This window comes from Mchenga conophoros, linkage group LG22 (assembly GCF_057382185.1).
Source record: "Mchenga conophoros isolate Kocher_MC1m ecotype Shallow Benthic linkage group LG22, M_conophoros_male_GT1.1, whole genome shotgun sequence".
Lineage (NCBI taxonomy): Eukaryota > Metazoa > Chordata > Actinopteri > Cichliformes > Cichlidae > Mchenga > Mchenga conophoros.
The window spans coordinates 21,134,503-21,160,954 of record NC_140546.1 but is presented as its reverse complement, the minus strand read 5'-3'; the positions used below and the strand labels follow the sequence as shown (position 1 = coordinate 21,160,954).

General features: G+C 39.5%; 1 protein-coding gene across 1 annotated transcript; it reads right to left on the bottom strand.

The window, feature by feature from the left end:
• Positions 1 to 5,311: 5,311 nt before the first annotated feature.
• galnt12 (UDP-N-acetyl-alpha-D-galactosamine:polypeptide N-acetylgalactosaminyltransferase 12) lies at positions 5,312 to 24,065 on the bottom strand. Its single transcript, XM_085262433.1, has 10 exons — positions 23,158 to 24,065; positions 22,639 to 22,808; positions 20,650 to 20,839; positions 20,153 to 20,338; positions 19,821 to 19,938; positions 19,179 to 19,355; positions 15,834 to 15,965; positions 15,636 to 15,749; positions 12,920 to 13,075; positions 5,312 to 8,852 (listed from the first exon to the last, which is right to left on the bottom strand). Exons 1-10 carry the CDS (start codon positions 23,502 to 23,504, stop codon positions 8,715 to 8,717), a joined length of 1,728 nt encoding a protein of 575 aa, XP_085118559.1. The 5' UTR covers positions 23,505 to 24,065; the 3' UTR covers positions 5,312 to 8,714.
• Positions 24,066 to 26,452: the final 2,387 nt, after the last annotated feature.

Sequence of the window (26,452 nt, the reverse complement as noted above, 5' to 3'; positions counted from 1 at the left end):
ATATTCATTACCCTGTGCTTCGTGTTTGTGTCGCCGTGGGGTTTGAACCACAATGTAGAAGAACAACTATTGGATTGGAAGAAAAGTACGAATCCCTGTTTAATTCATTTATACTTTATAAAGTAGAGACAGTTCAAAAATTTCACTATTCACAGCCTGAAACTCCAAAAACAGCTCAGGGCCACTGTGTGGACCTACATATAAAATATCTCTTGGAATTATATAAACCCGCGGCTCAAACCTGAAGTTCAGTTGACTGAACTGAACTAAGACTGATGAAATGCCTAAAAGCACAGTATGCGAGGGAAAATAAATCAACCCTCTGTCACTTTGTCCAAAGGAAATACATACAGTGTATTTTCCTGGAGGAGAGAGGCAGTCCATTTAGCAAGCAATCAAGTAATCTGATGAAGTGAAATGAATGGGAGTGGGGTGGAATGGTTAATCGCCTGTGGAAGCATTTTATCTCGTAGGAACACATTAAAGAGGTATTCTGTCCATGTAGGCTATGTTGGGGGAGGCTGTGAAAAATCACAGTCTGCCGGCGTGTGAATTGATATGACTCTGATGTTCTCTTTTAGCAAAATAACATCATTTTTTGTTCAGTATGATTTGCTCTTAGACAGGCTTCAACATGGCATCCAGCAGGAAAGAAAACAGCACGAAGCAACTCCGCTAAAGTCGGAAGGGGTTGACTTCAACATAGAAAATGAGCACAAAAAGGAACCAAAGTATAGTGTAGAGTTATTTACATTATAAATAACACCTGTTTATTTTTTTTAGGCTCTCCCACGTCACTCTGCTGTGGGAGAGAAACAGAGTGACAGGCTCCATTTATTAGACGACAGGTGTGATATGTGCTGTTCTCCTCTTTCCCACCGTGGAAGTGCTTCTCATAATTAAAACCATCTGCAGTGTCACCATAAATATCCCATATTTATTGTGCTGTTTTACAAAGCCAACAACAAACTGCAAAATTCGTCGTTATTAAATGTGCCTCACACGACTGCAGTGTTTTACTCTAGATTTGGCCACACAGCTGAAACCGAAGGCTCTAAAATAATAGATTTATTGCTCACCAGGCTCACGGCCATGTCAGAGGAGCAAAGGAGAGCGAAATACAGCAGACAGTTCTGCGGAGTAAATAGAGATGAACATTTTAGACCGACAGCACTGATCTACAGCCCAAAACACTTCTGAAATAGGTGTAGTCAAACTTTGCTATTTTGGAGTAACTGAAACTGAAAATGTAGGCTCTAGACCAGGGGTCCCCAATCCCAGTCCACAAAGACCGGTGTCCCTGCAGGTTTTAGGTCTCACCCTGGGTCAACACACCTGAATAAAATGGTTAGCTCATTACCAGGCCTCTGGAGAACTTCAAGACATGTTGAGAAGGTAATTTATCCATTTAAATCAGCTGTGATGGATCAAGGACACATCTAAAACCTGCAGGGACACCGGCCCTCGTGGACTGGGATTGGGGACCTCTGCTCTAGACCCACCCACCCCCAACCCTGACAAGGATAAGCAGAAGAAAATGGATGGATGGATGGATGAATCTGAAAATGATGCTGGTTGGTGCTAGTTTTCATGGTATGTTGCTAGGTGAGAATTCACAGTAAGATCATAACTTAACTGGAGCCAGAAATTAATTAATTACATTTTGACACCTAAATTCCATGGAAAATGCCCTAAATCAGGATAGGTGCCTGTTTTCAAATGGCCAATTTCTAAACTACCCATTCAGTATTGATGAAACTGTGCACAAAGAGTTTTAAAAAAGAAATGTAATGATCAAATGTCCATTATTATCTCTATTTAAACTTTGGACCTCTAATCTGACCTTTTTCTGTCTGAGAAGCAGGAAATCAATAATGCCGCAAAGTAAAGCACTACTGTGACTAAAAAAAACACTCACAATCAAATACATATGTCCTTTGTATTTGTGTTTGTGGTGACATCCATTGACAGAAATGTAGTCAAGTGATGATGACACTAGCATATATTCATGGCATAATATATCTATTTATTCAGAAAACAGTCTAAAGAGACTTTTTCAGATTTTTTTAATTGTTCCATAATAAAAAGAAAAAGAAAAAAAGCCATAACATAATCATATGAAGTGATTACAAACAGATGAAAAAACATATGCTTATAATTTATGATTAGAATTCAAACACTGTGCTAGGCTAAAATCCAAAACATAAAATATCTTGGTCGCATAGCCGATCAGCTCATTTAAATTTTCACATTTGACTGCACATCAAAATCGATAACCATCAGATTTTATTTCTGAAGTGGGAAAGTCCTATAAAAAACCCCACACACGTCATGATTGCAGGCTGTAAAACAAATAGCTATGTTAGCACTGTTATCATAACCTTGCTACCTGTATCAGCTAATGCTAGCAAGGTTGTTCAACAAGTTACACTGATAGACCTTATGGGTACAGGGCCCGGACACACATTTCTGCTAATTAATAAGTACCTGACATGATATTAGATCTTCACTCACCAGAAACTGAATGACAATCCCCTAAAAAGGTGTTACAAGCCGTACAATTTTTGGATAATTGCTCCAAAAGATAATACACACCGAAAGCAGGTTTCGGACTAGGATGTTAAAATTTTCATTTTATATTGTAAAATAGGAAAATTTTACAAGGTTTATATCCAAGAGTTATAAGTAAGGGCTAACTTTAGCAAAAGTTAAGCTTTAATTTGTGTACCCATCATGTAGAAGATGTGAAAATAAATTGACCTGCTGGTGACAGGAAAAATCAAGTGATCACCAAAGTCATTAGTATTCATCAATTATATCTGGAACCAATTTCATGGCAATTTACCAAACAGTTTAGATATGTCAGCCTTAAACATGGGGGGGGGGGGGGTGTCCCTCTCTGCCACCATGGATAAAACCTCCAGATGCATCAAATCAAGAACAGCTTCAACATGATGATCATGGTTGAAAAGAAAAACCACCTGTTGTCACTCTGCAACAGAGCATCGTTGATCAGAATCAGCTGTGTAAGTGACAAGTGACTCATTGCGAATGCCTAGTCCACTCATGTCTTTTTTTGGTCTGCTAATTTACAGCTTCGCTCCGACTGTGACAATAATTGAAAAACTGTGGCTCATGATTAAAGTCAAATATTCCCTTTTACTGGTTTTAATGATTTATACTTATGTTCAAACAGTTGAGACTGAGAATTAGATCATAAAAATTGTTCAGTGGGAAAATGAAAGTTTGGTAAATTATCAATTAACTCCAGGAAGGCCTTGGCTGTGTGTGTAAATCTTGGATTGAAATCACTGCATCGCACACACAAAACTTCATTGCATTTGGAAAAGCCAAGATTACTAAAATATTCCTTGAGCGAGTTTTTGGTCTAGTCCAATTCTACTGGAAAACAGTAGGGGTGATTAAAGCCCAATAAGCAACAAGTACTCTGCCTTTGATGCTGTATTGGCCGATTTCACAGACGTGGATTAGAGGAGTTTGATCCTTACATTGAAGTAGGCTGGAAACGGCTTTAAATTGAGGCACACTGGTGAATTCGACCCAGGAAGTATTTAGAAACGTATCATCAAACATTTGTTTCCTTGTTCTGTGTGTTCTCATAAGACTCTTTTTAAACACTCACATTAACTTTTATTTGAAGACGGCTCGCCTTGATTTTCTGCACAGTATATTGCATTAAGTCTTTGAACAGCTGCATTAATGCTTTTGTACTTCTGTAGCATTAAAATTTGGGAAAGTTAATTACTTTCCAAGTTTCTCTCTCCTAAGCCGAATTCGAGGATAATGAAAATGAGACGACCAAGCAAATATTGCTACAACGCTGCACGAACGGCTGCTGAAGTGAAGGAAGAGTTGGTGCTGGTTGTTACAGATTTTACCAACTGAGAGACTTCACGGACGTCGTGCTGCTTTCTTCTTTGATTCTATCTCTGTATCTAGGCCTCACATGTTTTCCGCACAGTCTGGAGCCCCTCCTGAAAGTGAAAGTGTGTCATCTAATGTACGCTGCCAGCAGCCACTGCTCCTGAGCCGTTCTGGGTATTGCGGATTACATAAACCAAACTGACATGCAGTGTGAAAAAGGCTTCCAATCAGTGTGTTTGAGAGAGTGTGTGTGTGTGTGTGTGTGTGTGTGTGTGTGTGTGTGTGTGTGTGTGTTCCTCCTCCTATAGTTTCTTTTGCATCCCTGACAACTGAAGCCTGAGCATCTCCAAAGACTTGCACCGCAGGGAGCCTTGTTTTGTATTATCATTAAAGACACATATGGGGTGTGAGAGAGTGTAGTGCTGCATGTATGCCACACTGGATCAAAAATTAGCTCTACACTGAGCGAACAGACTGTGACAACATACAGTGCTACTGCGGGCGCATTTTAAATTTTTCAGAAATTCAACAAAAGGGCTATTTTGTACCACTTATTTCAAAGAGAGGTACACAAAAGATTAGGACAAGACAATACCAGAGACGGCAGCATCAAAGACTTCTGCAGCTCTTACCAGGAAGCAGCTGATTGCTGGCATGCCAGCATTTTCAGAATATGACGTTTTGGCAAGTTTTCCATCAGAGTATGCGCGAGAGAAACAAGCTCGTCTCGTGCCGTTTTTTCCCACCAAACACTGGCATAGAACTACATTTTCTGTTTCGGTGAAAGAGCAACAAGTTGTGTATTGTTAGCATGTCTAATTGAATATAAAAGCTTCCTAAAAAGGAAAAACAAAGTTGCAAGTAGTGACACAAAGACACAACCTGTAATCCTAAAAAGCCGCGCACCATCAATGACTAATTGAGAGAGACTGCAGGGCAGAGTGTCAATATCGAAGGCAACAGCGACTTGGCACGGGTGCAACATTTTACCATCTCGCTCAGCAGCTGGTGATCATTCCAATCAGATATGGTTGGAAAAACTTACCCCCCCCATATCTTCCCTTTTCTTCTCTCATTATCCTCTGAGCATCTTGATTTGCATCTCCAGCAGTTTCGTGTGAATGATAGCCTGTTTTAATCATAGTGGATGTGGATGAGTCACAGCTTAATTGATAAGACAATGGGAGATGGTGAAAATATTTTTCGTATGTTTTGTTGAAGCGTTTCCAATGTTAATACACATTTCAAAAGACAAAAAAGACATGTTAGGAAATGATAAATCACAACAATTTATTTATATGTATATATATATATATATATATATATATATATATATATATATATATATATATATATATATATATATATATATATATACATACATACATACATACATACATATTAAAAAAAAGCCGGCACAATGACATCAAATGTAGTCCATTTATTAGATCTACTAATTATTAAAAGAAAAAAAAACAATTCATTCATTACATTCGTCAATTATTTAATTACAATATAAGGCCACTGGAGTTACTGACGGCATTATTACAGCAGACATGGTCTTTGAATTCTTGCATTATTATTAGTGCATATTTACCACATTAGTAAACGGAAGGCCAAAAGACGGTATTTTTTGCATGATATCATACAATAGCGCTGCATGGTCACAATGCAATCATCCACTTTACAGGTTCAAGTGCTACAACAGATCCCCGGAAAATCTGTATTAATGACATGCATTTGGTTGATATAAAACTCTATATGTCCTGCCGCAGAGATATAACTCTAAACTCTCAAAATATCAATGTTATTGCTGCAGCTTGCACCGTAACAAATTAGCATACAAAAATATAACATCACAGTAAAAATGTTTTACTACATAGGGCATGGTTGGAATAACAGATGGCTACAGGGGACAATAAATAACCCTTTTTAATACCGAGAGAATATTTACCCTCCACTTAGGCCAAAGATGTAAACTGATGGAAAATTGAAGAGCTGCCACTTCTTAAGTGTTTAACACATAAAGCATTAGCAATGCATCAAACGGGCTATTTCACCGATCATGCATGATCGACACTAAAGCCGTGGAAAGCTAGGCAAAGAAGAGCTTAAGATTGCCGTGGACTATGAATTCCATGCAAGATGCTTCAAACTTACAAAAGGCATAGAGTGCTCTTCTATGGAGAGCAGGTCGACCCACTATCACCGTTTTAGCCTTACAACATATACAGTCCTGAGTCAAATTTCCTCCTTTTGTGAAGTTTCCTACTGATCATTTGGTACACTTCACGTATCACTTAGCACTGTCCACACAATAATGTACTATGCATACTCTTAAAAAAACTTTTATGGACTACTGTAAACTTAAACCCATTATTTTTTTTAAATCTACTGTTTTTTTCTGACTTGATATGCAATAAATGTGCGATGGTTCAAGTTAAAAGCTGCACAGTGCAATGAAACTGTCAATGCACGTTCAGAGCTGCAGACTCTTGTAGCATCTTATCATCTTAGGCCTGAATCACACAGGCCTAAGGGGCCGGTCAGTGAACCACTGGCAACCTCTGGTTGCTAAGACAAAATGTGTAGTCCCCAACTAGTTGGCAAAAGGTTTCTAGGAGTTGCTGACTGTCGCTAGGTCAGATTATTTTCAAAAAGGGTGGTGCACCAAAAACATTCTTGCAATTGTTTTGGTCAGTTTTCATAAAATACACCGACTTGTCTGCGAACACACTGTGAAACTTGAAAGAATGTGATGCAAACCAGAGAAAAAGAACATTTGCCTTCAAAGAAAAAGTTGTGCCTTACCACTGCAACTAACATTTTTTGAAAGGTGCTTTAAAGGTAAACGTTCTCCATGTCTTGTTTGCGTCACACTGGTCACAGTTTCACAACCACTTGACAAATAGTGTGTGAGTATTTCTAGCCAAGATTACATTTACCAACCAACTAGCGACAAACTGCCTGCAACCGAAGCAAACTCAAGGTTTTCACTCACTGACCGGTCTCTTGGGCCTGTTTCCATGGAGTTTTAGCAATCAATTTCACAGCCACTGCTAGCATCCTCCAGCAACCATCTGCAACCTGTCGAGGAATACACATTTTTCCCTTGTGACCGGTTGTTGCCAGATGGTCACCAACAGGTCTTTATGCCTGTGTGACTGAGGCCTTATATTCATTCAATTTGGCAACAGAAGGGATCTTGACTGCTCAAGTCACAGCAATGACACTGTATAAAATGTCTTTTTCTTTTCCTACTCTTTCATTTTATGAGCATATATTCTCAATCAATAACAAAAATCCATTTCAGCACAAAAGTCCCCTAACATCAGTTTATAACAGAACTCCTTTCAGACTGATGGGCAAACAGCCTGAGAAGGTTAATGGTGAGAAAAAGGTCGCAAATTGCTTCATTCAATCTCCTCCATTATCTGCTTCTGCTGTCACAAACTCTGCTCTTTATGTCTTATGTTCATAAATCAAACCCAAAGCACACAAGTATACAAGTATTCATCTGAGGAGGATTTGGCTGGCGCGAGTCCAAAAGATAAGCCCTCCACTGAACACCTTTGACACACATAGAAAGAAGGGGTGATAAAGAATTTGAAGAGGACCAGAGAATCAATCAGGAAACCATCTGGCATCCCAGCAGCCTGAAGACACCGACAACCGTCTGCTCCTCCACTGTGTTCCCCTTGGACTCCCTGCAGAGCCTGCAGGGCAGCCACACTAGTGACCACAGCGGCGCTTCAGAGGGATCTATAGTTTTCTGAGCCTAACAGATGGACACGGAACGAGATCAGGGCAACCCCACAGAGCGATTCGTAAGGGAGAACGCTTCCACGTCTGTGCATACGAATTGCCTCAAAATTACACAATAATTAAACTCATCTCTAAAATAAATCATTTAAAAACATACTTGACACACCACATGAAGTGAATCCTTAAATTATGGCTATAATTTAGTCTTTTCAAGCTGCATTTCATTAAAGAGCACAAAACAGAATTATGCTGGGGAAAAAAATTATTTTAAAAGCTAGCAAAACGGTCTAAGCCATTTTTACCTCAGATTCATATTCCTACAAAGCACACAAGAACAGAATACATATGGAGATTCTCCTGTTATCAGTAGTTGGTGATTACGTTGAAGAGGTACTAGGTACTTGCACAATGCCTTTTTTTTTTATTAAGTCCCTGGTACGTAGCAAGGAGTGACAAGCACTTTAAATGTCCTGAAAAGGCTCTCAACTAAATACCTGAAAAATTGTTCCACTTCCTACTCAGAAAGAGAGCCCAATACAAGAAGGGAATGTACAGAAAGGAGATTTAGCCCCCTCTAGAGGATAAGACAAGAATATAAAATAACGCCTCATGACATGCCTCTGAACATCACTGCAATTCCAGATGCTAGCTCGTAAGATGGTCAGAGTTTGCTGACAGATTTATGAAGCCGCTGTTTTCTTTCTATATGGATGCACAGCTTTCTTTGTGCCTTTCCCTCTTTCTGGGTAAAGCTTTGCATGCAAACTAAAAGACTGCAACAGGCGTGGAGTAGGTAAATGAAAAACAGCCCCCCAAAAATATTCCCATGTGCAAAGCAGCACTAGTTTCCAAACATCTCTTTAATGAGAAAAATAATGCATAGTCCTATAGGCTTGGTTTTCCCAACAAGTGTATATGCAGTATCCAGTAAGTACTGTAGAAAGTAAATACAGATAGATTTCACCCAGTGAGCAAGAATTTATAGGAGGTTTAAGTTTGAAAGGAAGCACAACCTCATTTGACGTCCGTTAAGGTTAAGAAAAACATATCCTAGGGTTGGAGTATTACATTTTCTCTTCAAAGAACCACTTCTGGTGGAGGCTATCAGAGCAGGGTTGGAGTGAGGGTGCTGGTGTCCCGTTGTCTGTATTGTCTATTGCCTCAACACACTTCTGGCTGTGGACGTGGTACAAACTCCCATCCTGAAAAATTGGCAAAGTATTTTCAAAATGGATATTAGCAATACATGTCTAAAGAACAAAGAGCAGATCTGCTGTTACTTTCATTATTCTTTATACATCAGAGTTTTAGGAGCATCAGAGCATACAGAACACAGAGGACCTGCCCAGATTGATCTGTACTTTTATTTTTTGCTTCACTTTTCATTTTCCCTCCTTCTACTGTCCAATTTCCCCCTCCTCAAAGACATACCCCACATACCCCGTTTTACATTCATTCAATGTTTTTAGGATCCATTTACATTTAGACTGTGTCATGTCCCGACATTCAAATCACACTAACTTCCAGTATTGTGTTTTGAATCCTCAGCTTGCTACTAACACACAATAAAAAAAAAATATATATATATATATATATATATATATATATATATATATATATATATATATATATATTAGGGGTGCAACATACTCGTATCGATATTAAACCGTTCGATACAGTGCTTTCGGTTCGGTTCGCATATGTATGAACAATACAAAATTTGTAATTTATTTTATCAACTTTCCTTCTGACGATGCTGTCTGTGTTGAGCGCAGATCCACTGAGCGTTCAACACAGACAGCATCTTCAGAAGGAAGAGCGCAGGGCAAGCTAGCGAGACAGAAGTTAAGCTCTCCTTGCAACATGGAAAATTGAACCTCCCCCACCCTCATTCAGATCTGGCGTTTGGAATTATTTTGGTTTTCATGTGACATATGACCCTGAAGGTAAGCGCGTCATGGACTAAAGTAAAACAGTATGTTGGATGTGCCACGCAATGCTCAATTACATGGGTGGGAATTAGTGGGTTAGCGCAGTTAGCTCGTTAACGTGTTGGCCATCTAGCCCCACGCACAGGGCGATCAGGGGTAGCTCGTTAACGGAGATTTGCCGTGTTGTGGCGTTAACGTCATTTCAACGAGATTAACGCTGACAGCACTAGTGGGAACACAACGAATATGACTGCACATTTACGCCGACATCATCCTAGTGCAAAGACAAGTGGAAGCAGACAAAAACAACAAGCATGCATGCTACAAACTTTACCCGAGTCATTTAGACAGCCGTTAGCACATGATTCTCCTTATGGGGACCTGATATGTTTAATATTGTGGCGAGCTGAGACAAGGAGGAGACGGAGGTGTCGTTTGGTCTTGCTTCCCGTGAGCTAGCCAGGGAGCACAGCCGTTTATTGACATCTGCAGAAGAACACTGCCGCTAGCTAACTGCTCAGTGCGGCAACCGCACAGCAGCAACAACAACAACACACAGGGCACCCTCTGACCCCGGAAGGACACACCGTCGCAGCGAGAGGGCGTCACCCGTCACTATGGCAACATAAACAAAACATAACTGTACAAACAGAACCCCGAACAGCCCTGACCCGCTACAATATGCTGCTAAGAATATAGCCCAGAAGAAGCGTATAGTATAGCTTTTATTTTGGAAAGAGCCATTTCTCTGTAATAAACTCTCTTTTCCAAAGATGAGTGATTCCTCAATCAGATACAGGGCTCGCAATATCGCTAGCCCGACGTCCCGGGGCTAGCGATTTTTCCAGTCGGGCTACCAAAATCTATCTCTGCCCTGCCCGTCGGGCTATTGTAGGAAGGAAAAATATATGTCAATGCTTTTGCATTCTTTCGGAAATGTAGCTGGGTAATTATGTCATTGGCATCGGTGAGCCACTGTCAATATGTGACATATTGAAATCGCGTTTGAATTTGCGCTTGTTTTTTTCTTTCACTTTGCAATCGCGCGAACTGTGTATAGAGAGCGACAGTACTGATTGGTGAGTGATGATAATTTGCGCACCAATTCCTCTGACATCGTCTTATCAATCGTTAGCTTACTATGCAAACATGACAAGTGAAATCTCCCGCAGCAAGCTTAAACATGTGAGAGGTTGATCGCGCAGAGAATCGCTGAGCTTATGTGAGTGTGTGTGTAAAAGCAGCGGGATATAAATTTTAGTTCTGCTGAGCCAAATAAGACAGGTCAGGGTGAAGAAGTGACAGCCAAAGAAAAGCTTACCACAAAACGGAGAAGTTATGACAAATCAGACTATAAGGCAAAAAGAAAGTGCAGCTTTATGGTTTCATGGACAAAAGAATTTCTGTGGCTGCAATATGACGAGCTAAATAACCAGGGCTGCACATAAGTGGTCCGCAGGTGCGCATTCGCTGTCAAAATGGGGAAAAAAAACGCGCACAAGATATGAAGTTGCAACGCCTGTTTGCATACATAAGATTTTCTGGAGGAGGACAGACATTTGTTTAAAACTCTTAAAGATGTCGAAGAAGCTCCTTTAAGCAATTACTTTGGTGTTCCTCCACCTCCAAACAAATGTCAGAAGGAGTCCGAACCACAAAAGAAGCGCGTATTCTCGGAAAAGTGGTTGCAGGAGGTGAGCTGGCTTCAAACAAATGATGAACGCACAGAGATGTGGTGCGGAATGTGCCGTGAAAATCCCACTCTAGTGGACAAAAACAGTGCTTTTTATATGGACGCAAACGCGCGTTGCAACTTCTTATCTGGTGCGCGTCTTTTATTTTGACAGCGAATGCGCACATGCGGACCACTTATGTGCACCCGTGTAAATAACATAATGTTCTGCCGGGTGTGTTGTTAGTTTTCTCTCGATTTCTGAGTCGACAAGCGCCTTTGTTACTGGGACCAGTCAAGAAAGGCCCCCATTAGAACCCATGAGAAATGCAAGAAATGCATTATTGCTCAGTCTGCAATATCTTTCCCAGAACAAACACCAATTGCAAATAACATACTAAAAATAAACCTGAAAAATCTGTTTAGAACAGCGTACTATGTTGCAAAGAGTGAACTACCACTGGCAAAATTTAGCAGTCTTTGCAAACTTCAAAAAGCAAATGGCCTAGATCTTGGTTCCACTTGTCTCTTACCCGTGACTTCAGTGGAAATTTCAAATTCAGGATCTGACACAGACTGATTCATGTCCTACACAGTTCTTACAAGTTCATAGAAATTTCTGTTCAATTAGAACCAAGTATTTGAGTTCATGATTGTAATTTTTATACAATGTTGTAATTTGTTTTTCAACAATTTTTGATTAATGTTTTGTTTCCTTTACAATATTATACTTTAATGTATAATATTGTAAAGGAAACAAAACATCAATCAAAAAATTGCTCTCTTTTTTATTCGGGCTACTTACATTTATTTTGGGCTACCAAAAACTGAAGAGTCCCTGCCCGAAGGGCTACCAGGGAATTTGAAATTTTGCGAGCCCTGAGATATATTTATTTTTTTAATTACTTTTGTTTCAGCAACATTAAATTTAAAAACTGTACTTTTGAGTTAAAATATATATTTATAATTTTAATAAATGACAAATTAAAAAGGCATGAACATTTTTTTTGTATCGAAAAAATATCGAACCGTGACACCAAAGTATCAAACCGAACCATGAATTTCGTGTATCGTTGCACCCCTAATATCTATCTATCTATCTATCTATCTATATAGATAGATATATCTATATCTATCTATAGATATAGATATATAGTTATCATCTGAAACAAACATAAACATAAATTTGAATTCAGTGTGTTTTAAAAACAGAAAAAATGACATGTATTGTTAAAAGCCTAGGGCACTTTCAGAATTTGAATTGTACAGTGTGTACTACTTTCTCTCTGAAGGGATAATAGTTGATGGAACAAGAGAAACTAAGTGGCTGGTTAAAAGGTCACTGTAAGAGTGAGGAACTATAGAGTCAATCATTTAATTCAGTGTTGGGTGCTCATCTTTTAAAACATTAGTGGCAGTTCAAAAAGGAAAATAAGTAGAAATCTGAAATCAACAAAATGTAACAGAAAATTCAACAAAGAACTATATTTTAGACGTTGATTTTATATTCCACATCTTCTCTTCCAGACAGCAACTCAAAAATTAATGACATGCTGCAATTTCAGGGCCACCACATTAATTTCCTTTTTAACACTATTAGTTAAAATGTGGACTTAGATAGGGATAAACACAGAAACTCACTAGACTAAAATACTTTACATCTTACCTTTTTGAAGACAAATTTCTGGTCTGAAGGTACAGGCTGCCCTCGTTTTCTGCACAGCTGGACAGTCAAGTAGGTACTGATGCTGTCACCCGCGATGCATCCAGCAGGTTCCCTTGTGTTGTAAGAGATCTCACCATTCACAGAGTATTCAAAGAACTGTAGGATGAGACAAAACAACTGGGGTCACTGGGTCACTTTATTAGATACACCTGTTAAACTACTTGTTAATGCACATATCTAAACAGCCAATCGAGACACATAGGTTAGTCGAAGTCAATATGATCTGCTGAAGTTCAATCCGAGCATCAAAATTGGGAAAGAAACGCGATTTTAGCGAATTTGAACGGGGCATTGTTGTTGATGTCAGACAGGCTTGTCTGATTATTTCAGAAACTGCTGATCTACTGGGATTTTCCCCACGCAGCTCTCTCTAGGGTTTACAGAGAATGATATAAAAAATAGAAATTATCCAGTGAGCACTAAATCTCTGGATGAAAATGCATTGTTGATGGCAGAGGCTGCTTGAAGCTGAAGGAAAGCAGCCGTAAGTCATTACAACAAATTTATAATACAGAAGAGCATCTCTGAATGCAGAACACTTCAAACCTACAAGCAGACGAGCTACAGCAGCAGAAAACCGCACTGGGTGCAGCTCCTGTCAGCTAAGAACAGGAGACCAAGGCTACAATTCGGAGAGGCTCACCAAAATAAGATAACAGAACGTCAGAGAAACAGAAATATAAAAGCATGGATCCACCCTGCCTTGAATAAACAATTTAGGCTGTTGTTGGTGGCATATTAATAGGAGGAAATACTTTTTTGGTACCATCACAGCCTACACGAGTATCGTTTCTGACCATCTTCCTGAAGCCTGCTTTCAGCAGAATAATGTGACATGTTGAAATTCAAATAATTTCTAGCTTGCTCCTTGAACATGACAGTGAGTTCACTGTACTCAAATGGCCTCCACAGTCACCAGATCTCAATCTAATAGAGCACATTTTAGGATGTGCTGGAATGTGAGATTCACATCATGTTCCGTTGACAAATCTGCAGTAACTGTCTGATGCTGTCATGTCAATATGGAGCAAAATCTCCAAGGAATATTTCCAGCACCTTGTTGAATCTATGCCACAAAAGATTAAAGCAGCTCTGAGAGCAAAAGGCAAACCAACCAAGCATTAGCATGGTGTTCCTAATAGAAAAAATGCAACAATTTCAGTTAGCCTAAATTAAGTTAAAACAGAAGAATGGCACTGTTAGGGATCTATATTTAGGACAGAGAGATGGCTTGAGCGTGTGTTTCGTCTCTGTAGCATGCCCAGTAGTCTCATAAGGCAGCTATCCCCACTTTCTACAATAATAACATCAGTTTGTGTCCACAGAGATGTTCTGGAATAACAATGCTAAATTTCACAGTGCTTCCTGGATTACTGAATATCACAAAGGAAAAGGCACTGGGAAATGTGAATTCCCTTTGTATCAACAAAGCCATCACATAATTTTGCAGCCTGGAATAACAGATGATATTCATTATTCCCAGGTCTGTAAGAGTACACAACACGATTCTTGTAGTCCGAGAGGAAATAGGATGACTATATGTTTAATCTGAAAGAAATTGAGATGCTATTTATATCCATGATTACCTTTGTCTATGATAAATGTAAAACAGGGAGTAGTGAAGAACAGAAGGAGAAGACATGGAAGGAGATAAATGGATCTGCCACGGAGATCAAAAGCAGTTTGTAATTATTGCTATCAAACATTAATGCCACTGGATGCAAAAGTTGTAGATAATAGTCAGGAACATAGAAGAGTCGCTCTACAAGCAGACAAACCCATAAACTACAGTGGTCATGAAGCAATCTGATTAACTTTAACTAGTCAGTAATGCCTCCCAAAGGTGTGACAATGATCACTTAATGTTATAAAGTGCTTTACAAAACTAAATAAAACCAGACATGGGCCAATAAACTAAGAATATGGCCAAAGAACCTGAGCACAGTGGAGGCAATAAAATAAAACACTCTAAATCAAAAACATATCACACATTTCCAAAAGATTTTAAAAACAAAACTCTTTATACACAGATGGTACGAAGGCTCTTTTCACAAAAGTCTAATCAGCCTTTATTACAAGCCTTGACCTGAGAGAAATCAGCTGGGCTCCACACTCTGATCTAAAGGGTCCAGAAGGCATTTATTAGGTCAATAAATCAGAGATGTATAGCGAAGCTGTTAAAGGGCAAAAGACTGACAAACACGATTGTAAGGTCAGTTTTTAAAGCCATGAGTGTCCTCTCAATCATTAGAATTGTGCCAACTGAAGATGATGGAGACAATATTTGTTTGTTTGGAATGTTTGGAGAAATAAATGTCCGAATTGTGTTTCTCCAAACATTATTTTTCTCTTTTCAAATAGCTCAGAGGACATTCATATTAGATTGATTAATGGCAGTCTTCAAGAGTGCCAGGATTAACTGAACAAGAGTAAACAAATGATCGCCGAAGCTCACATATAAAAGGGCAAACAGTGTGCTGTGTTCAAAAACCAACATTCAATTAAAATCTAACTGAAAGCTGCGTTTCACATGATTGAAAATGGGCTGTAACCAAGTAGCTAATCAGCAAACTAGCTTGTAAACCTGTTTTAAGTTTAGTGAGCTGTTCAGCAAAGGAAGATGCAAGTGGTTTTTTTTATCACTGGCATTACTTACTTGGTTCTGGCCCATTCCATGACACAGATAGAGGATGACCCTTTGGCCCACCACTGCATTCTCATCTGTAGGGTTGTAGTCAAAACAGTAGTTGGTCTTGCCCCGGTTCTTAAGCTAGCAAAAGGCAGCAACAAAATATAATTAGGTAGTGGTACAACCTGGCTTGCAGAAGCTCATAAGGTCTTACTTTGTTCTCACCATTCCAAACATGCCTGGCCGATCATGTGGGACGTGGATATCGGGATAAATGTTATCCAAGTACCACTTGAAGCTCTTGCAGCCCAACTTCTCTCGGAGCATCCTCCGCTCCGTTACATCTCCAAAGGCCTCCTGGAGACAAACATGGCAAATGACAGTTCAACATGATTATTTTATTTTCACTTTTCTGCCTTGGCAAGCTAAAATAAAATTAAGAAGCACAGAATTGCTCTGCATTTATAAAAAAATAAAAATGAATTACCAGTGATATCTCATATTCAAATGAAAATTTTAAGTGAGAGCGCTGTCGATGCAGCCACCATCAGACAGCTGTTGTGTCCGATGAAGTATTCATAATATACCAGTGGCCTGAAATGGAATACAATAGCACCATCTATGGTCCATTACTCTATACAAATGCAGTTCACTCCAAGCAATAGCTCCCCCTCAAACAAACAGAACTTCCAACAGTCAAACAGGATACATGTGTCAATTTTACAAGAGTCTCCGTGTGTGTGCGCAAACAGTTCGTGCCTGTGTAAACACTTTTATGCATACAAAGTTACACATGTACACACCACGCTGATAAAGACTAGTTAACTAGATTATGAGAAAGAACACAGTCTCCACTTTAATGTGCCAGTGAGCATATGCTCACCACACCTTCCCTGCTGCAAGAAAGATTCAGCAGCACTGCAGGATGATGGATGATGGTGGCCTGCCCAAACACAGCTCTAATTGGCTATTCATCAGTCTATTTAGTGAGAAGAAAGATTCCCAAAGGACGCAGTGCTTTGTCAATGGCTAGGACCAGCATGGACTATCAGAACAATGAGGACTAGTCCAGGACACTTACCAGGATAATAAGACTTAAATTAAGGATCAGTAAAGGTCCTGATAAAATGCAAAGGTAAGGGCAACCAGCCCAGTGACAGTGCAACCTATATGGATGAATAAACGGTCACAGGAAACGACCTAAGGGAGCAACTAGGAACCGAGAGCACAGAGGTGCCAATTAGTGAAACAGCGGTGGAAAACAAGAGCTAATGATTCCAGAGGGCTGTACTACAAAGCAAGTTAGCCAACTTTTAAAGGCAACTCCTACAGCAACTTTGTAGCCTAAGGTATGACTTCCAGAGCTCACTGCCTAGTAACCAGTATACTCTCTTTAAAAAAAAAAATAGCATCAGCTTTCCTAGAAGATCCTGTGAAGCTTGGTGCATCTATAGGAAGATGGCCCTCTGGATTTCTCTGCGAACATCAATGAGGATTACAAATGTTCAGTGTCGGGAACTTAATTCCTTGAGTCTTTTCCTGTTAGGACGAAGCAATTTCAAAGACAATCCATGGTTTGCTAGGCCTCTATATAGCAAAATACAGTAAATCCTAAAACAGACAGTGTTAAATCCTGGTAGATTACTTGCTGACCTCATAGGAGAGTTGAAGCTGAAAGATTAAGGCTAAATTTGTTGTACATGTTATTAAAATACAGCTAAGCGACACATTTAGTTTGCAGAATACACAACTATAATTACAGTCAGCATATCCATGCCTTATTAATGAGGCAGTGATTAAAAAGCCTATTAACTTTCAGTCTGCATTTTCCTTTTTTTTGCCAGCTGTCCTTTCTGGCTTTTGCTGCAACAATTGTTTTGCTGCAATTTCTCATATTTATATTTTTTAGTTATATTTAGGATATATTTGCTCTTTTTTGTGAAAAATATGCGTCTCTAGACCTGTCGTTGTTTGCAACTGATCTCTAGCAAGCTCATAACTTAAACCAAAATTTAACGACATCAATTCATATCTTAATTACGATTGCAGTACCCGGATTTTCCCCTCAATCATCCAGTGTTAATAAAGAGTCCCCCTTCAGTTGAGTACAGTTCTCAGTCATTCCTTCACCCTGCACCATTTCATATGTAGATTATTTAGGTTTTATGGTGCCTTGTTACTAATTAACAAGCTATAAAAATAGCTCACATGGACTGGCACGTAACCCATGTTGACAGCCACGCGGACCTGCCCTTCTACAAATCCTAAAAGACTTCCAGATCTCACTGCCTGCTGGCTGTTTTTTCTTTTTTTTTGGTTTGATTTGGGGATTTCTTGCTTTGTCTGGGAGTGTCGGAGTGAAAGTGTCACAGGCTGTCAGAATGTCAGGGGAACGGCACGTTTAAAAAAAAAAAAAAAAAAAAGCAACCATGAATTTGTTAGTCTAAGGTTATTTTGTTCAAAATCTACAAAGCAGGGCTGCAATGATTCGAGCTCATTTCTGTAATCACCAGAAAAACCTTTACTGGGAAAAAGATGCAGGAATTCCGTTAAAAACATTCAACAAGCTCCAGTGTGAGAAGAGAACTTTGTAGCTGCTCCCATACACTCCTGCTTGTTTTAGTTAGCAAAAATCTACAGTTAAGCTACAGAAGCTAAAATTAAATATGCAGATGAACTGTTAACTTCATCTGATATGACGTTAAAATTACGCAGGTTGCAGGTGGCTTTTTCAGATTTAAAAAGAATATAAATATCATATTAATATTCATATGTTAAATTATTGATTTCTATATTGATATATTAATTAAATTGTATTAATATTTTAAAATCAAAGCAGTCATACAAACACCCCTGGGTAAGCTATGACATTAATGGGCAAAGACAGACTACAGACTATAAACAGGCACAGTACATTCATCCAGGAGACTAGTATAACTTTGTGCCAAGCAAAATTGTAAAATTGTAATTTCCTTGTAAGATATGTTCGTTTATAGATATAAACCTTATCTAGTATTGTTAGTGTGTATAAACACATGTTCAGCTGTGAATCAAACAGGATGAGCAAAAACAGTGTTTGTTTGGAGGGTATGATGAATTTTTTGGCAAAGCTACCTTATCTCATGGAGATAAGTGCTACCTGATCTGTGCTTAGAGAGCATTTCCTGTTAACTACACTATCACTCACGCACACACACACAAAATCAGGGCACCCCCATGGGTCGGCACTGCTCTCACCGTGTCAAGGACAGGTGGGTGACACCCGCTGGCACCAAGTAGCACAGAAAGGTGGTAATCGCACACCGGAATGCCCTGACCCCTGTCACCTTGGGTGTCTGCTGCTCATATATCCCCCGTGTCACTTAATCAGGTGAGCTTTTGCAGCGTGCGTGTGTGCGAGCGCGTTTTGGGAGAAGGCAGAGTATTTTTGATATTTTTTCGCATACCGAGAGTGAGTTCACTGGTGAAATGAAGGGGTTAATGAGACAGTGCTGTGGTGAATGCAGCTATTTAAAAAGAGAAAGAAAGAAATATTCTGCCTTCACATTCACATCATCTGCACACACTCACCAGGCGTGCGTGGGGATTACGATGATAGTAGATCTCCTTGTATTCATCCAGCCAGACCTCAGCTGCTCTCACGCTGTTTGCCAACGCTTTGCTCCGTGAGTAAGGTGCCTTTTTCGGGAAGACGTGACCCACGTGGGAGCACGGGTGGACCTCCAGGCTGCCCCCACACTGCCAAATCTAAGACACATCAATAACACCACCACGAGGATTTGGTTAGCCTCTCAGCCATGATTCAATCAGGAAACAAAGCACAGTCTTGTTGCGGAGGAGCTTGGGAACAGAAAAGCTAGCCTGTTGTTGGAAAATATTTTTGGTTTCTTCCCTTTGGGAAATTACAGTTATTGTAGGGAAGGGATGTTTAAATTCTTTGCTGCAATTAAAGTATTAAGCTCTTCGGCCTGCTTTCACTCCATGTTTAGTTTTATTTTCATTGCAGATTCCACATAAATTGAGCAGCAGTCATATGGTTCAACAAATCTAAAGCAGACACTCCTGCCTTTTTTAGTGGCTTGCACTATGAATTGGGCCATAATCCCAAAAGGAGTGCAAACTTAATGTCAATTTGGACATAACACGTGCTTTACCTATGTTATCATTACATAAATAATACTGTATATGTCCATGAAAACACACAGCTCTTACCCTGAAAGAGAATTCCAGGTTCTCTCCTCCCCACACCTCCATTCCTGTGTCATATGTTCCCAAATAATGGAAGAAGTCCTTCCTCACAGCAAACAGACCACCTGCCATAGTAGGAGACCTCAAGACACCAAAAAATAAAAATTATATTACAGGATAACAAGCTCCATCTTATATGAGACAGATGTAATTATCTCAGTATGAAGAAAAAAGTATGATATGTCAGCAGTGCAGTTTCTGTAATAATGTAGCTGCCACACTCAAAGTTACATTCCCAAATACTCATATGGGATTTTTTTTCTATTTTTGGGTAATAAAGAGTCCTTAAAACACACCTGATGACATCTACGGGTGAACGTCGGCGTTTCTGTTCGTAGTCTGGGATGGTGTGCCAGGTAAAGACCAACCGCCAATCAAACCCTCCGATTTGAGGTTCCCCAGCATGGCCTAAATACTGGAAGGTGTTCCAGTCTATCACGTCGATGACGGGGCACACCACGGCCTCCGGCTCCTCTTTGATCCTTGGCGAGAAAAAAGGAAAGGAGAAAAAGGCGAATGTCAGGAGGGAGCAGTGTTACAAAGCAAGCAATTTGTTTATCTATAAAAGTCTCCATACAAACGTTGGTGCTGCCCTTGTTTGAAAGGCTGGAGCACCGAGACAGTGAGTCAGACACGGCTACATAACAGTGCTCCTGCAGCTGGCTGATAGAGATTCAGAGCTTCACACTCTGTGACAGCTGGACTAAAAGACAGCCTTTCTAAAGGCCGCACTTTGACAAAATAATCAAGGAGAGAAGGCATTTCTTTTTTTCCCTGGCGGGCGCTCTCTCACCTGTGGAGCACAGGCTCTAACCAGCCGTCGTGACACTCGCAATGACAATCCAGGAAGGTCAGAACCTCGCCTGTGGTGATGGATGCCCCGAGCAACCGGGCCCGCACCAGCCCCTCCCTCTTTGTGGCCCGGATCAGACGCACCTTATTCAAACCTGAGACGTACTTGTCCAGTGGCTCCTTGAGATGAGCTTTCAGAAAATAAACAGATGAGCAGATAAACCAAAATAAACAATCAGGTTGTTTTTTTTATGTGTTTGTATCAAGAGTTGTTTCTCAAAATCACAACAAATACAAAACTAGAGAAAAATCTATCAGCTACAGCTGGAAGTTTCTTCCCATAGGTCAAATTTTTTAGCGTTTCTCGATCAGTATTCCATGTGAGGGGATAAAAAGCAAGCACAGACAGACAGTCGTTTTGTTATCTCTGAGTCCAATCACATTGTAAAATCTGAGAGGGGACAAAGCTGGCATGTGGCTCAGGTGTCAGAAGCGTCACAGCGCAACGTGAGACTGTTAGAAAAACAAGTCAGCATTGATAAAAGAAGGTGATAAGCTATCTGGCACACATTTCCAATGCATTTGGAAGAGGCTCCGAATTCCCACCTCTAGAGGAAAGAGAGTAAAACTGTTTGATACACATTTGCCATATTCACTAGAAAATGGTGAGCTTTCTTTGAAGCAGGTAAACAAGACACACCCACCAGTCTTTTTAGGATGAAATTACTTCCTTTTATGCTCTCAGCCAAATACGCATTAATCCAAAAGGCGAAAGTTACATCATTGTTTGATTTACTCAAGCTCAACACTTAGTAAGTAAATATAACCACGAGCAGATGTTAGTGTTGAGGGAGAGGTAGGCATTGCTTCATTTATACATTCATGATCGAAAACACTTTAGAAGCATTAAAAGTTTCTCGACTCGTACAAAACAAAAACCCCAACAGGAATAAACACTGCATATAGTATATTATTTACTTTTATTATAGGTTTATTTGAATATACTCATAGAAGATGTAAAAAATATAACACTGATGCAGGAGATTTCCCTTTATCTATATCTTAGTTTATAACTAAAACTACTGATTGTTTTAGTAATCAAGTATTCTGCTGATTAACCCACTGATTGATGAGAAACACTTTTTGTCTTACTAATGAGCAATAATAATTACTTACTACTTGCTTATTTGCTCATTGATATTATTACAAATGGAAACCAATATTTTTAATAATTTAATTGGATACAACATCTGTCAAAACACTTTCATCGTGTTTATGCGGCATATTTAAGTCATATTTGCTAAAGAAAACATATTCATTAGTGCGAAAATAAATAATCACAAATGTCAAAATGTAAATAAATAAAAAGTTTACATGTCACCTAAGCTAAACTAAGGCAGAAATCAGTCTTTACTCTGTCTTCTTGGAAAGACGGAGTAAAGACCAACCCAGATTGAAGGTTTTTGCATGTATACCTTTTCATTTATTTTTGCATTAGACAAAATGTTTTCTTCAAATACAATGTGAGTTTAATATAGCACATGAACACAATGAAAGGGTTTAGTTTGTTTTTGTTTTCTTTGGTTTACAGATGTATTTTTTTAAGCTGAAGCCTGTTGAACAGGTTTGATTAAGGACTTCCACCGGCTTTTTTCCAGCGAAAGTTTTATTGGTGGTTGGAGCAACGCTTTGTGTAGTGGGACAGACTCCGCCTCCAAGTTGAACTACTTACATTGTGATGACTGAGGCTATAGAGTTGTGGATTAAACTAAAAATCAAAGCACAAAAATTTGCATCCAGTATTTTTTTATAATTCGATGAGCATATTTTCCAGTATCTCTGTTTGACTTGCCTAACTGATAACATGTCAGTATATCCTCCTCCACCCATCTAACTGCTACCTGTCTGTGTGCACCTGTAACAGCTCCTGACTGTCAGCCTGCCACCATTCTTGCCCACTGCCTGTCCATCAGTCTGTCTGTGCCTCTACCTTTGTCACTGTAGTCATCCACCAGCACCACCTCTTTCAGCAGGATGTCAGGAGACGTCTCCAGCACACTGTGAACAGTCCTCAGCAGGGTGGACCAGGCCTCGTTGTAGAAAGCAATCACCACAGAGGTCGTGGGCAAGGACCTGTAGTCATACTTCAGCTCTTTGCAGCTGGAGAGAGAGAAGACTTGGTTGTTAGAATGCAGACTAAAAAAAATTGGAGGTGAGGCTGGGTGGCTGGAATGACACTGCACAATGAGAGCTGGCTGTGTAAATTTGCATGTAAAGCTGGATCGTGGTTAACCTTCATACTTTTAAGATTTGATGACCAATAGAAGTAAACACAGAGCATTTATTATTCCATCTTAACAGCAGATGACTCAGTTTACGAGTTACACGTCCTCTGAGGTATTTACTGAGCCGTGTAATAGTGTTGCTGGGGCATCCAAACTGCAAAGGCTTCTTTTAAACTTTAGATCTGGGCTTTAACATTGCTAACAATAGACAACAGGTTACTTACAGTGGGTTCCATCTCTCTGGCAGCCTGCGGTGCAGTGATATTTTATCACTGACATAAGTGTTAATCTGGTGCGCTTTGATACTTTCCTCTTCTTTTCTTTTCTCCTCTTCGTTCAGATTCAGTTTCACGGCTCTGCCCAGTTCTCCCAGAGCGTTTAAATCCAAGGGGGGCTTCTCGTAGACTGGCTTCTTAAGGAGCTCATACTCTTCCTCTCCTGTGACTTCCCGTCGGTTCGTCAAGCTCACTTCCCCCGACTTGCGTTTGAAAAATGTAACATATCCCAGCAAAATGGCACCAGCTATTAAAATAAGTAACTTGGGCCGTTTCCTCCTTCCGTATGCAGCCATCGTTTCGTTTCTTTGCAAGGCGCAAAGTTGGAGGCTCTCATGCCCCGATGAGCTGCACTGTGCTCAACCTTTGCTGTCCAAGTTGGTTTTGCTAGACTCCACAGCCGCGTCACCTTTCCGTTTGACTACTTCCAAGTTTCTCCTCCATAGTTCAGGCAAAGTGTAACTCTATCTACGTACAGAGTCCCCAAACTGGGTGAGTCTTCTCAGTCAAACGGAGAACGGTGGTCACTCCTCCTCAATTCCGTTACCCTGCCTGCTGCTGGAGTGAAGAGGGAAAGGATTAACTAACTCAGATTAGATTAGCTAACAAGTATCTCTTCGGATTAGAGAGCCACCTAACTGCTGGAGGAAAGGAAAACTAGGTCAAATCAAAAGCCTCGTATGCTGTTTCTTTCAGTTCACTCACTGAGAAAATCAAATATTATAATTAAAAAGATTTTTTTTTCGTTCTCAGTCAAGTCTTTATGAATATAGTTTGTGTCCAACCGGTTCATCAAGTGCCATCGAGGAACCGGGATTAACGACATTTACGTGAACAGCAGTAGAAGTTCAAGTCAACTTTTAGTAGCAGAATTAGCAACTAGTTTCCGGTTATCAAATTAAAACTCCGTTCCCTTTCAAACTACCCCGGAATAACGCCACGTAAAATACTGCACAGATATTATTATTATTATTATTACTGTTATTATTATTATTATTATTATTATTATTATTATTATTATTATTATTATTACTGTTATTATTATTATTATTTTTTTATTTTTATTTTTTTTGTTCGAAGACTTCAAAAATTCGTAAAATGACTGCCAGGGGTACACTAGCTTGTATAAGTAAAATAAGTCACTTCCGCTTTCGATTTTTTTAATCATCAAAGATTGGTTCTGGTAATTTCTCAGTTTTCGAGTTTGTTGGGCACCACTGCTTTATATTATGTCACAAAGCGTTGCAAAAGTTTGTAGGCTTTTAATTTGAAAGCCTGAAAAAATGAAGTTTATGATAAGCAGTCATTTTATTTCTATATCCAAGTGATCTTTTTATAGGTTCTCATTCATACGAGGCCCCTTGTCACTCATATGAAACCGATATGAAAACTCTTGACACGAAAGATGAAATCTGACACAAAATGTATGTTTAAGCAAATTAAAATGCTAAATAATTAAGGCGATCTTTCGAGGCGAGAAGGTAATTTGAGTGGCGCACTGTTTGATCGAGTACCCATATTGTGAAAACCACAAAGAGACACGGGAAGGTAACAAGTCAGCCGGAGTGTTGTAATATACCACGGTAGACTGCCCTTGTCGTGTCTGTCAGAGACTCAACATTCATGTGAGTGCATGAATGAGGGCGTTCTCATTTAGGACGAGATGATGGATAACATTTTCCATGCAATAGATAGGCAAGGCAAGGCAAGGCAAGTTTATTTGTATAGCACAATTCAACAACAAGGTGATTCAAAGTGCTTTACAGAGACATTAGAAACAAGAACAAATAAAAAGCATGATTTAAAATTGAATAAAACAAGCAAATAAACTAACTAACTAGTTAACAAACAAACAAACAAACAACAGTATATAAAATCAAAACAGATAAAATCAGAACAGTAGATAAAATCAGTAGTTAAATGTAAGTTTTGAAATTTAAGCTTAAAGTGTGGATTTGGTGCTTTATTCAAATGCAGCTGAGAACAGGTGAGTCTTCAACCTGGATTTAAATAAACTGAGTGTTTCAGCTGATCTGAGGCTTTCTGGGAGTTTGTTCCAGATATAAGGAGCATAAAAGCTGAATGCAGCTTCTCCGTGTCTGGTTCTGACTCTGCCTACTGTAATAGGTGCAAATATTAAAACGGAAATTAAAACACTTATTAGTTGCACCTTTGGGGTTTGGGCTGACTTGAACAGAGGTTCCTGTAACGTGACTGGGATTAGCTCTGACCTCACCATAACTGGTCCAACTTGACTGTATTGTTGATCACCCAGTAAGCCTAGGCTATATTTAATCAGTACATTTGTGTTTTACTAGGGAGGGGCAGGAGAGAAATCGGGGAAACTTGGGCCTTCACTATGTGCAGCAGTATATACATTTCTACTTTTTAAATTTTGCAGTGATGTTAAATGGCATCATTCTGAGATAGCACTTTCCAACTCTCCTTGACACTCGTAGCGTTTTATACAACTTCAACCAAGCACTTTTTTTTGCTTTCTAACATTCCCACACATTCATACTCCAGTGAACACATCTGAGAACAAAATGTTGGGGTTCAGTATCTCATTCAAGCATACTTAAGACCGGAGGAATCAAACTACCAACCTTTCCGAGCTACAGCCACCCCATGTGATATCATGGGAGGCATCTTTTTAGCATGGTGTGTTCCTATAGGACTGGTGTGGATCCGGGCTTCCTCTCCCCCCTAGGCTACTTTTAATGATCCCACATTTTAAAATATGAATTTACTGAATAAAGTTTGTCATTTCATCTGCACTTTTTGTGGTCACACCTTGTTTTCAGGTCTGTAATTATTACACTATTCATAAAATTATAGTTGGGTGTATCTTGGGAATGTATCAGTCATTAAAGCGTAGGAGTAACTGGGCTTGTTTTATTCAGTACATTAGAATACAATAGGAACAACCACATGAAAACAGACTGCATATTGTTCCAGTTACAGGGGTTTTATCATGTAAGATCTGTTCAGTTGAAACACACCCTTGTCAGCCTTTCACGACACATCTTGTCATGAAAGCCAAGTGACACAAATGCCCGTGGACCTGTGGATGAAAAAACAACATAGGAACCATGACTGAGTTTTCTAATGACTAATGCATTTTTAAAAGAAAAGAAAACACAGCACCCAGCTGTCACTGAACCACTAAAAGTTGCCTATCTTTGTTGCATCCTATAGCTTTATTGTGTATATTGTGTTACCTTAAAAGAGTATTCTGTTATTT

Coding starts and splice junctions, on each gene's coding strand:
- galnt12 (XM_085262433.1), bottom strand. CDS start 23,504: ATGGCTGCATACGGAAGGAGGAAACGGCCCAAGTTACTTATTTTAATA. Junction 22,809..23,157: donor CCAGAGAGATGGAACCCACT/GTAAGTAACCTG, acceptor CTCTCTCTCCAG/CTGCAAAGAGCTGAAGTATG. Junction 20,840..22,638: donor GGATGACTACAGTGACAAAG/GTAGAGGCACAG, acceptor ATTTTCTGAAAG/CTCATCTCAAGGAGCCACTG.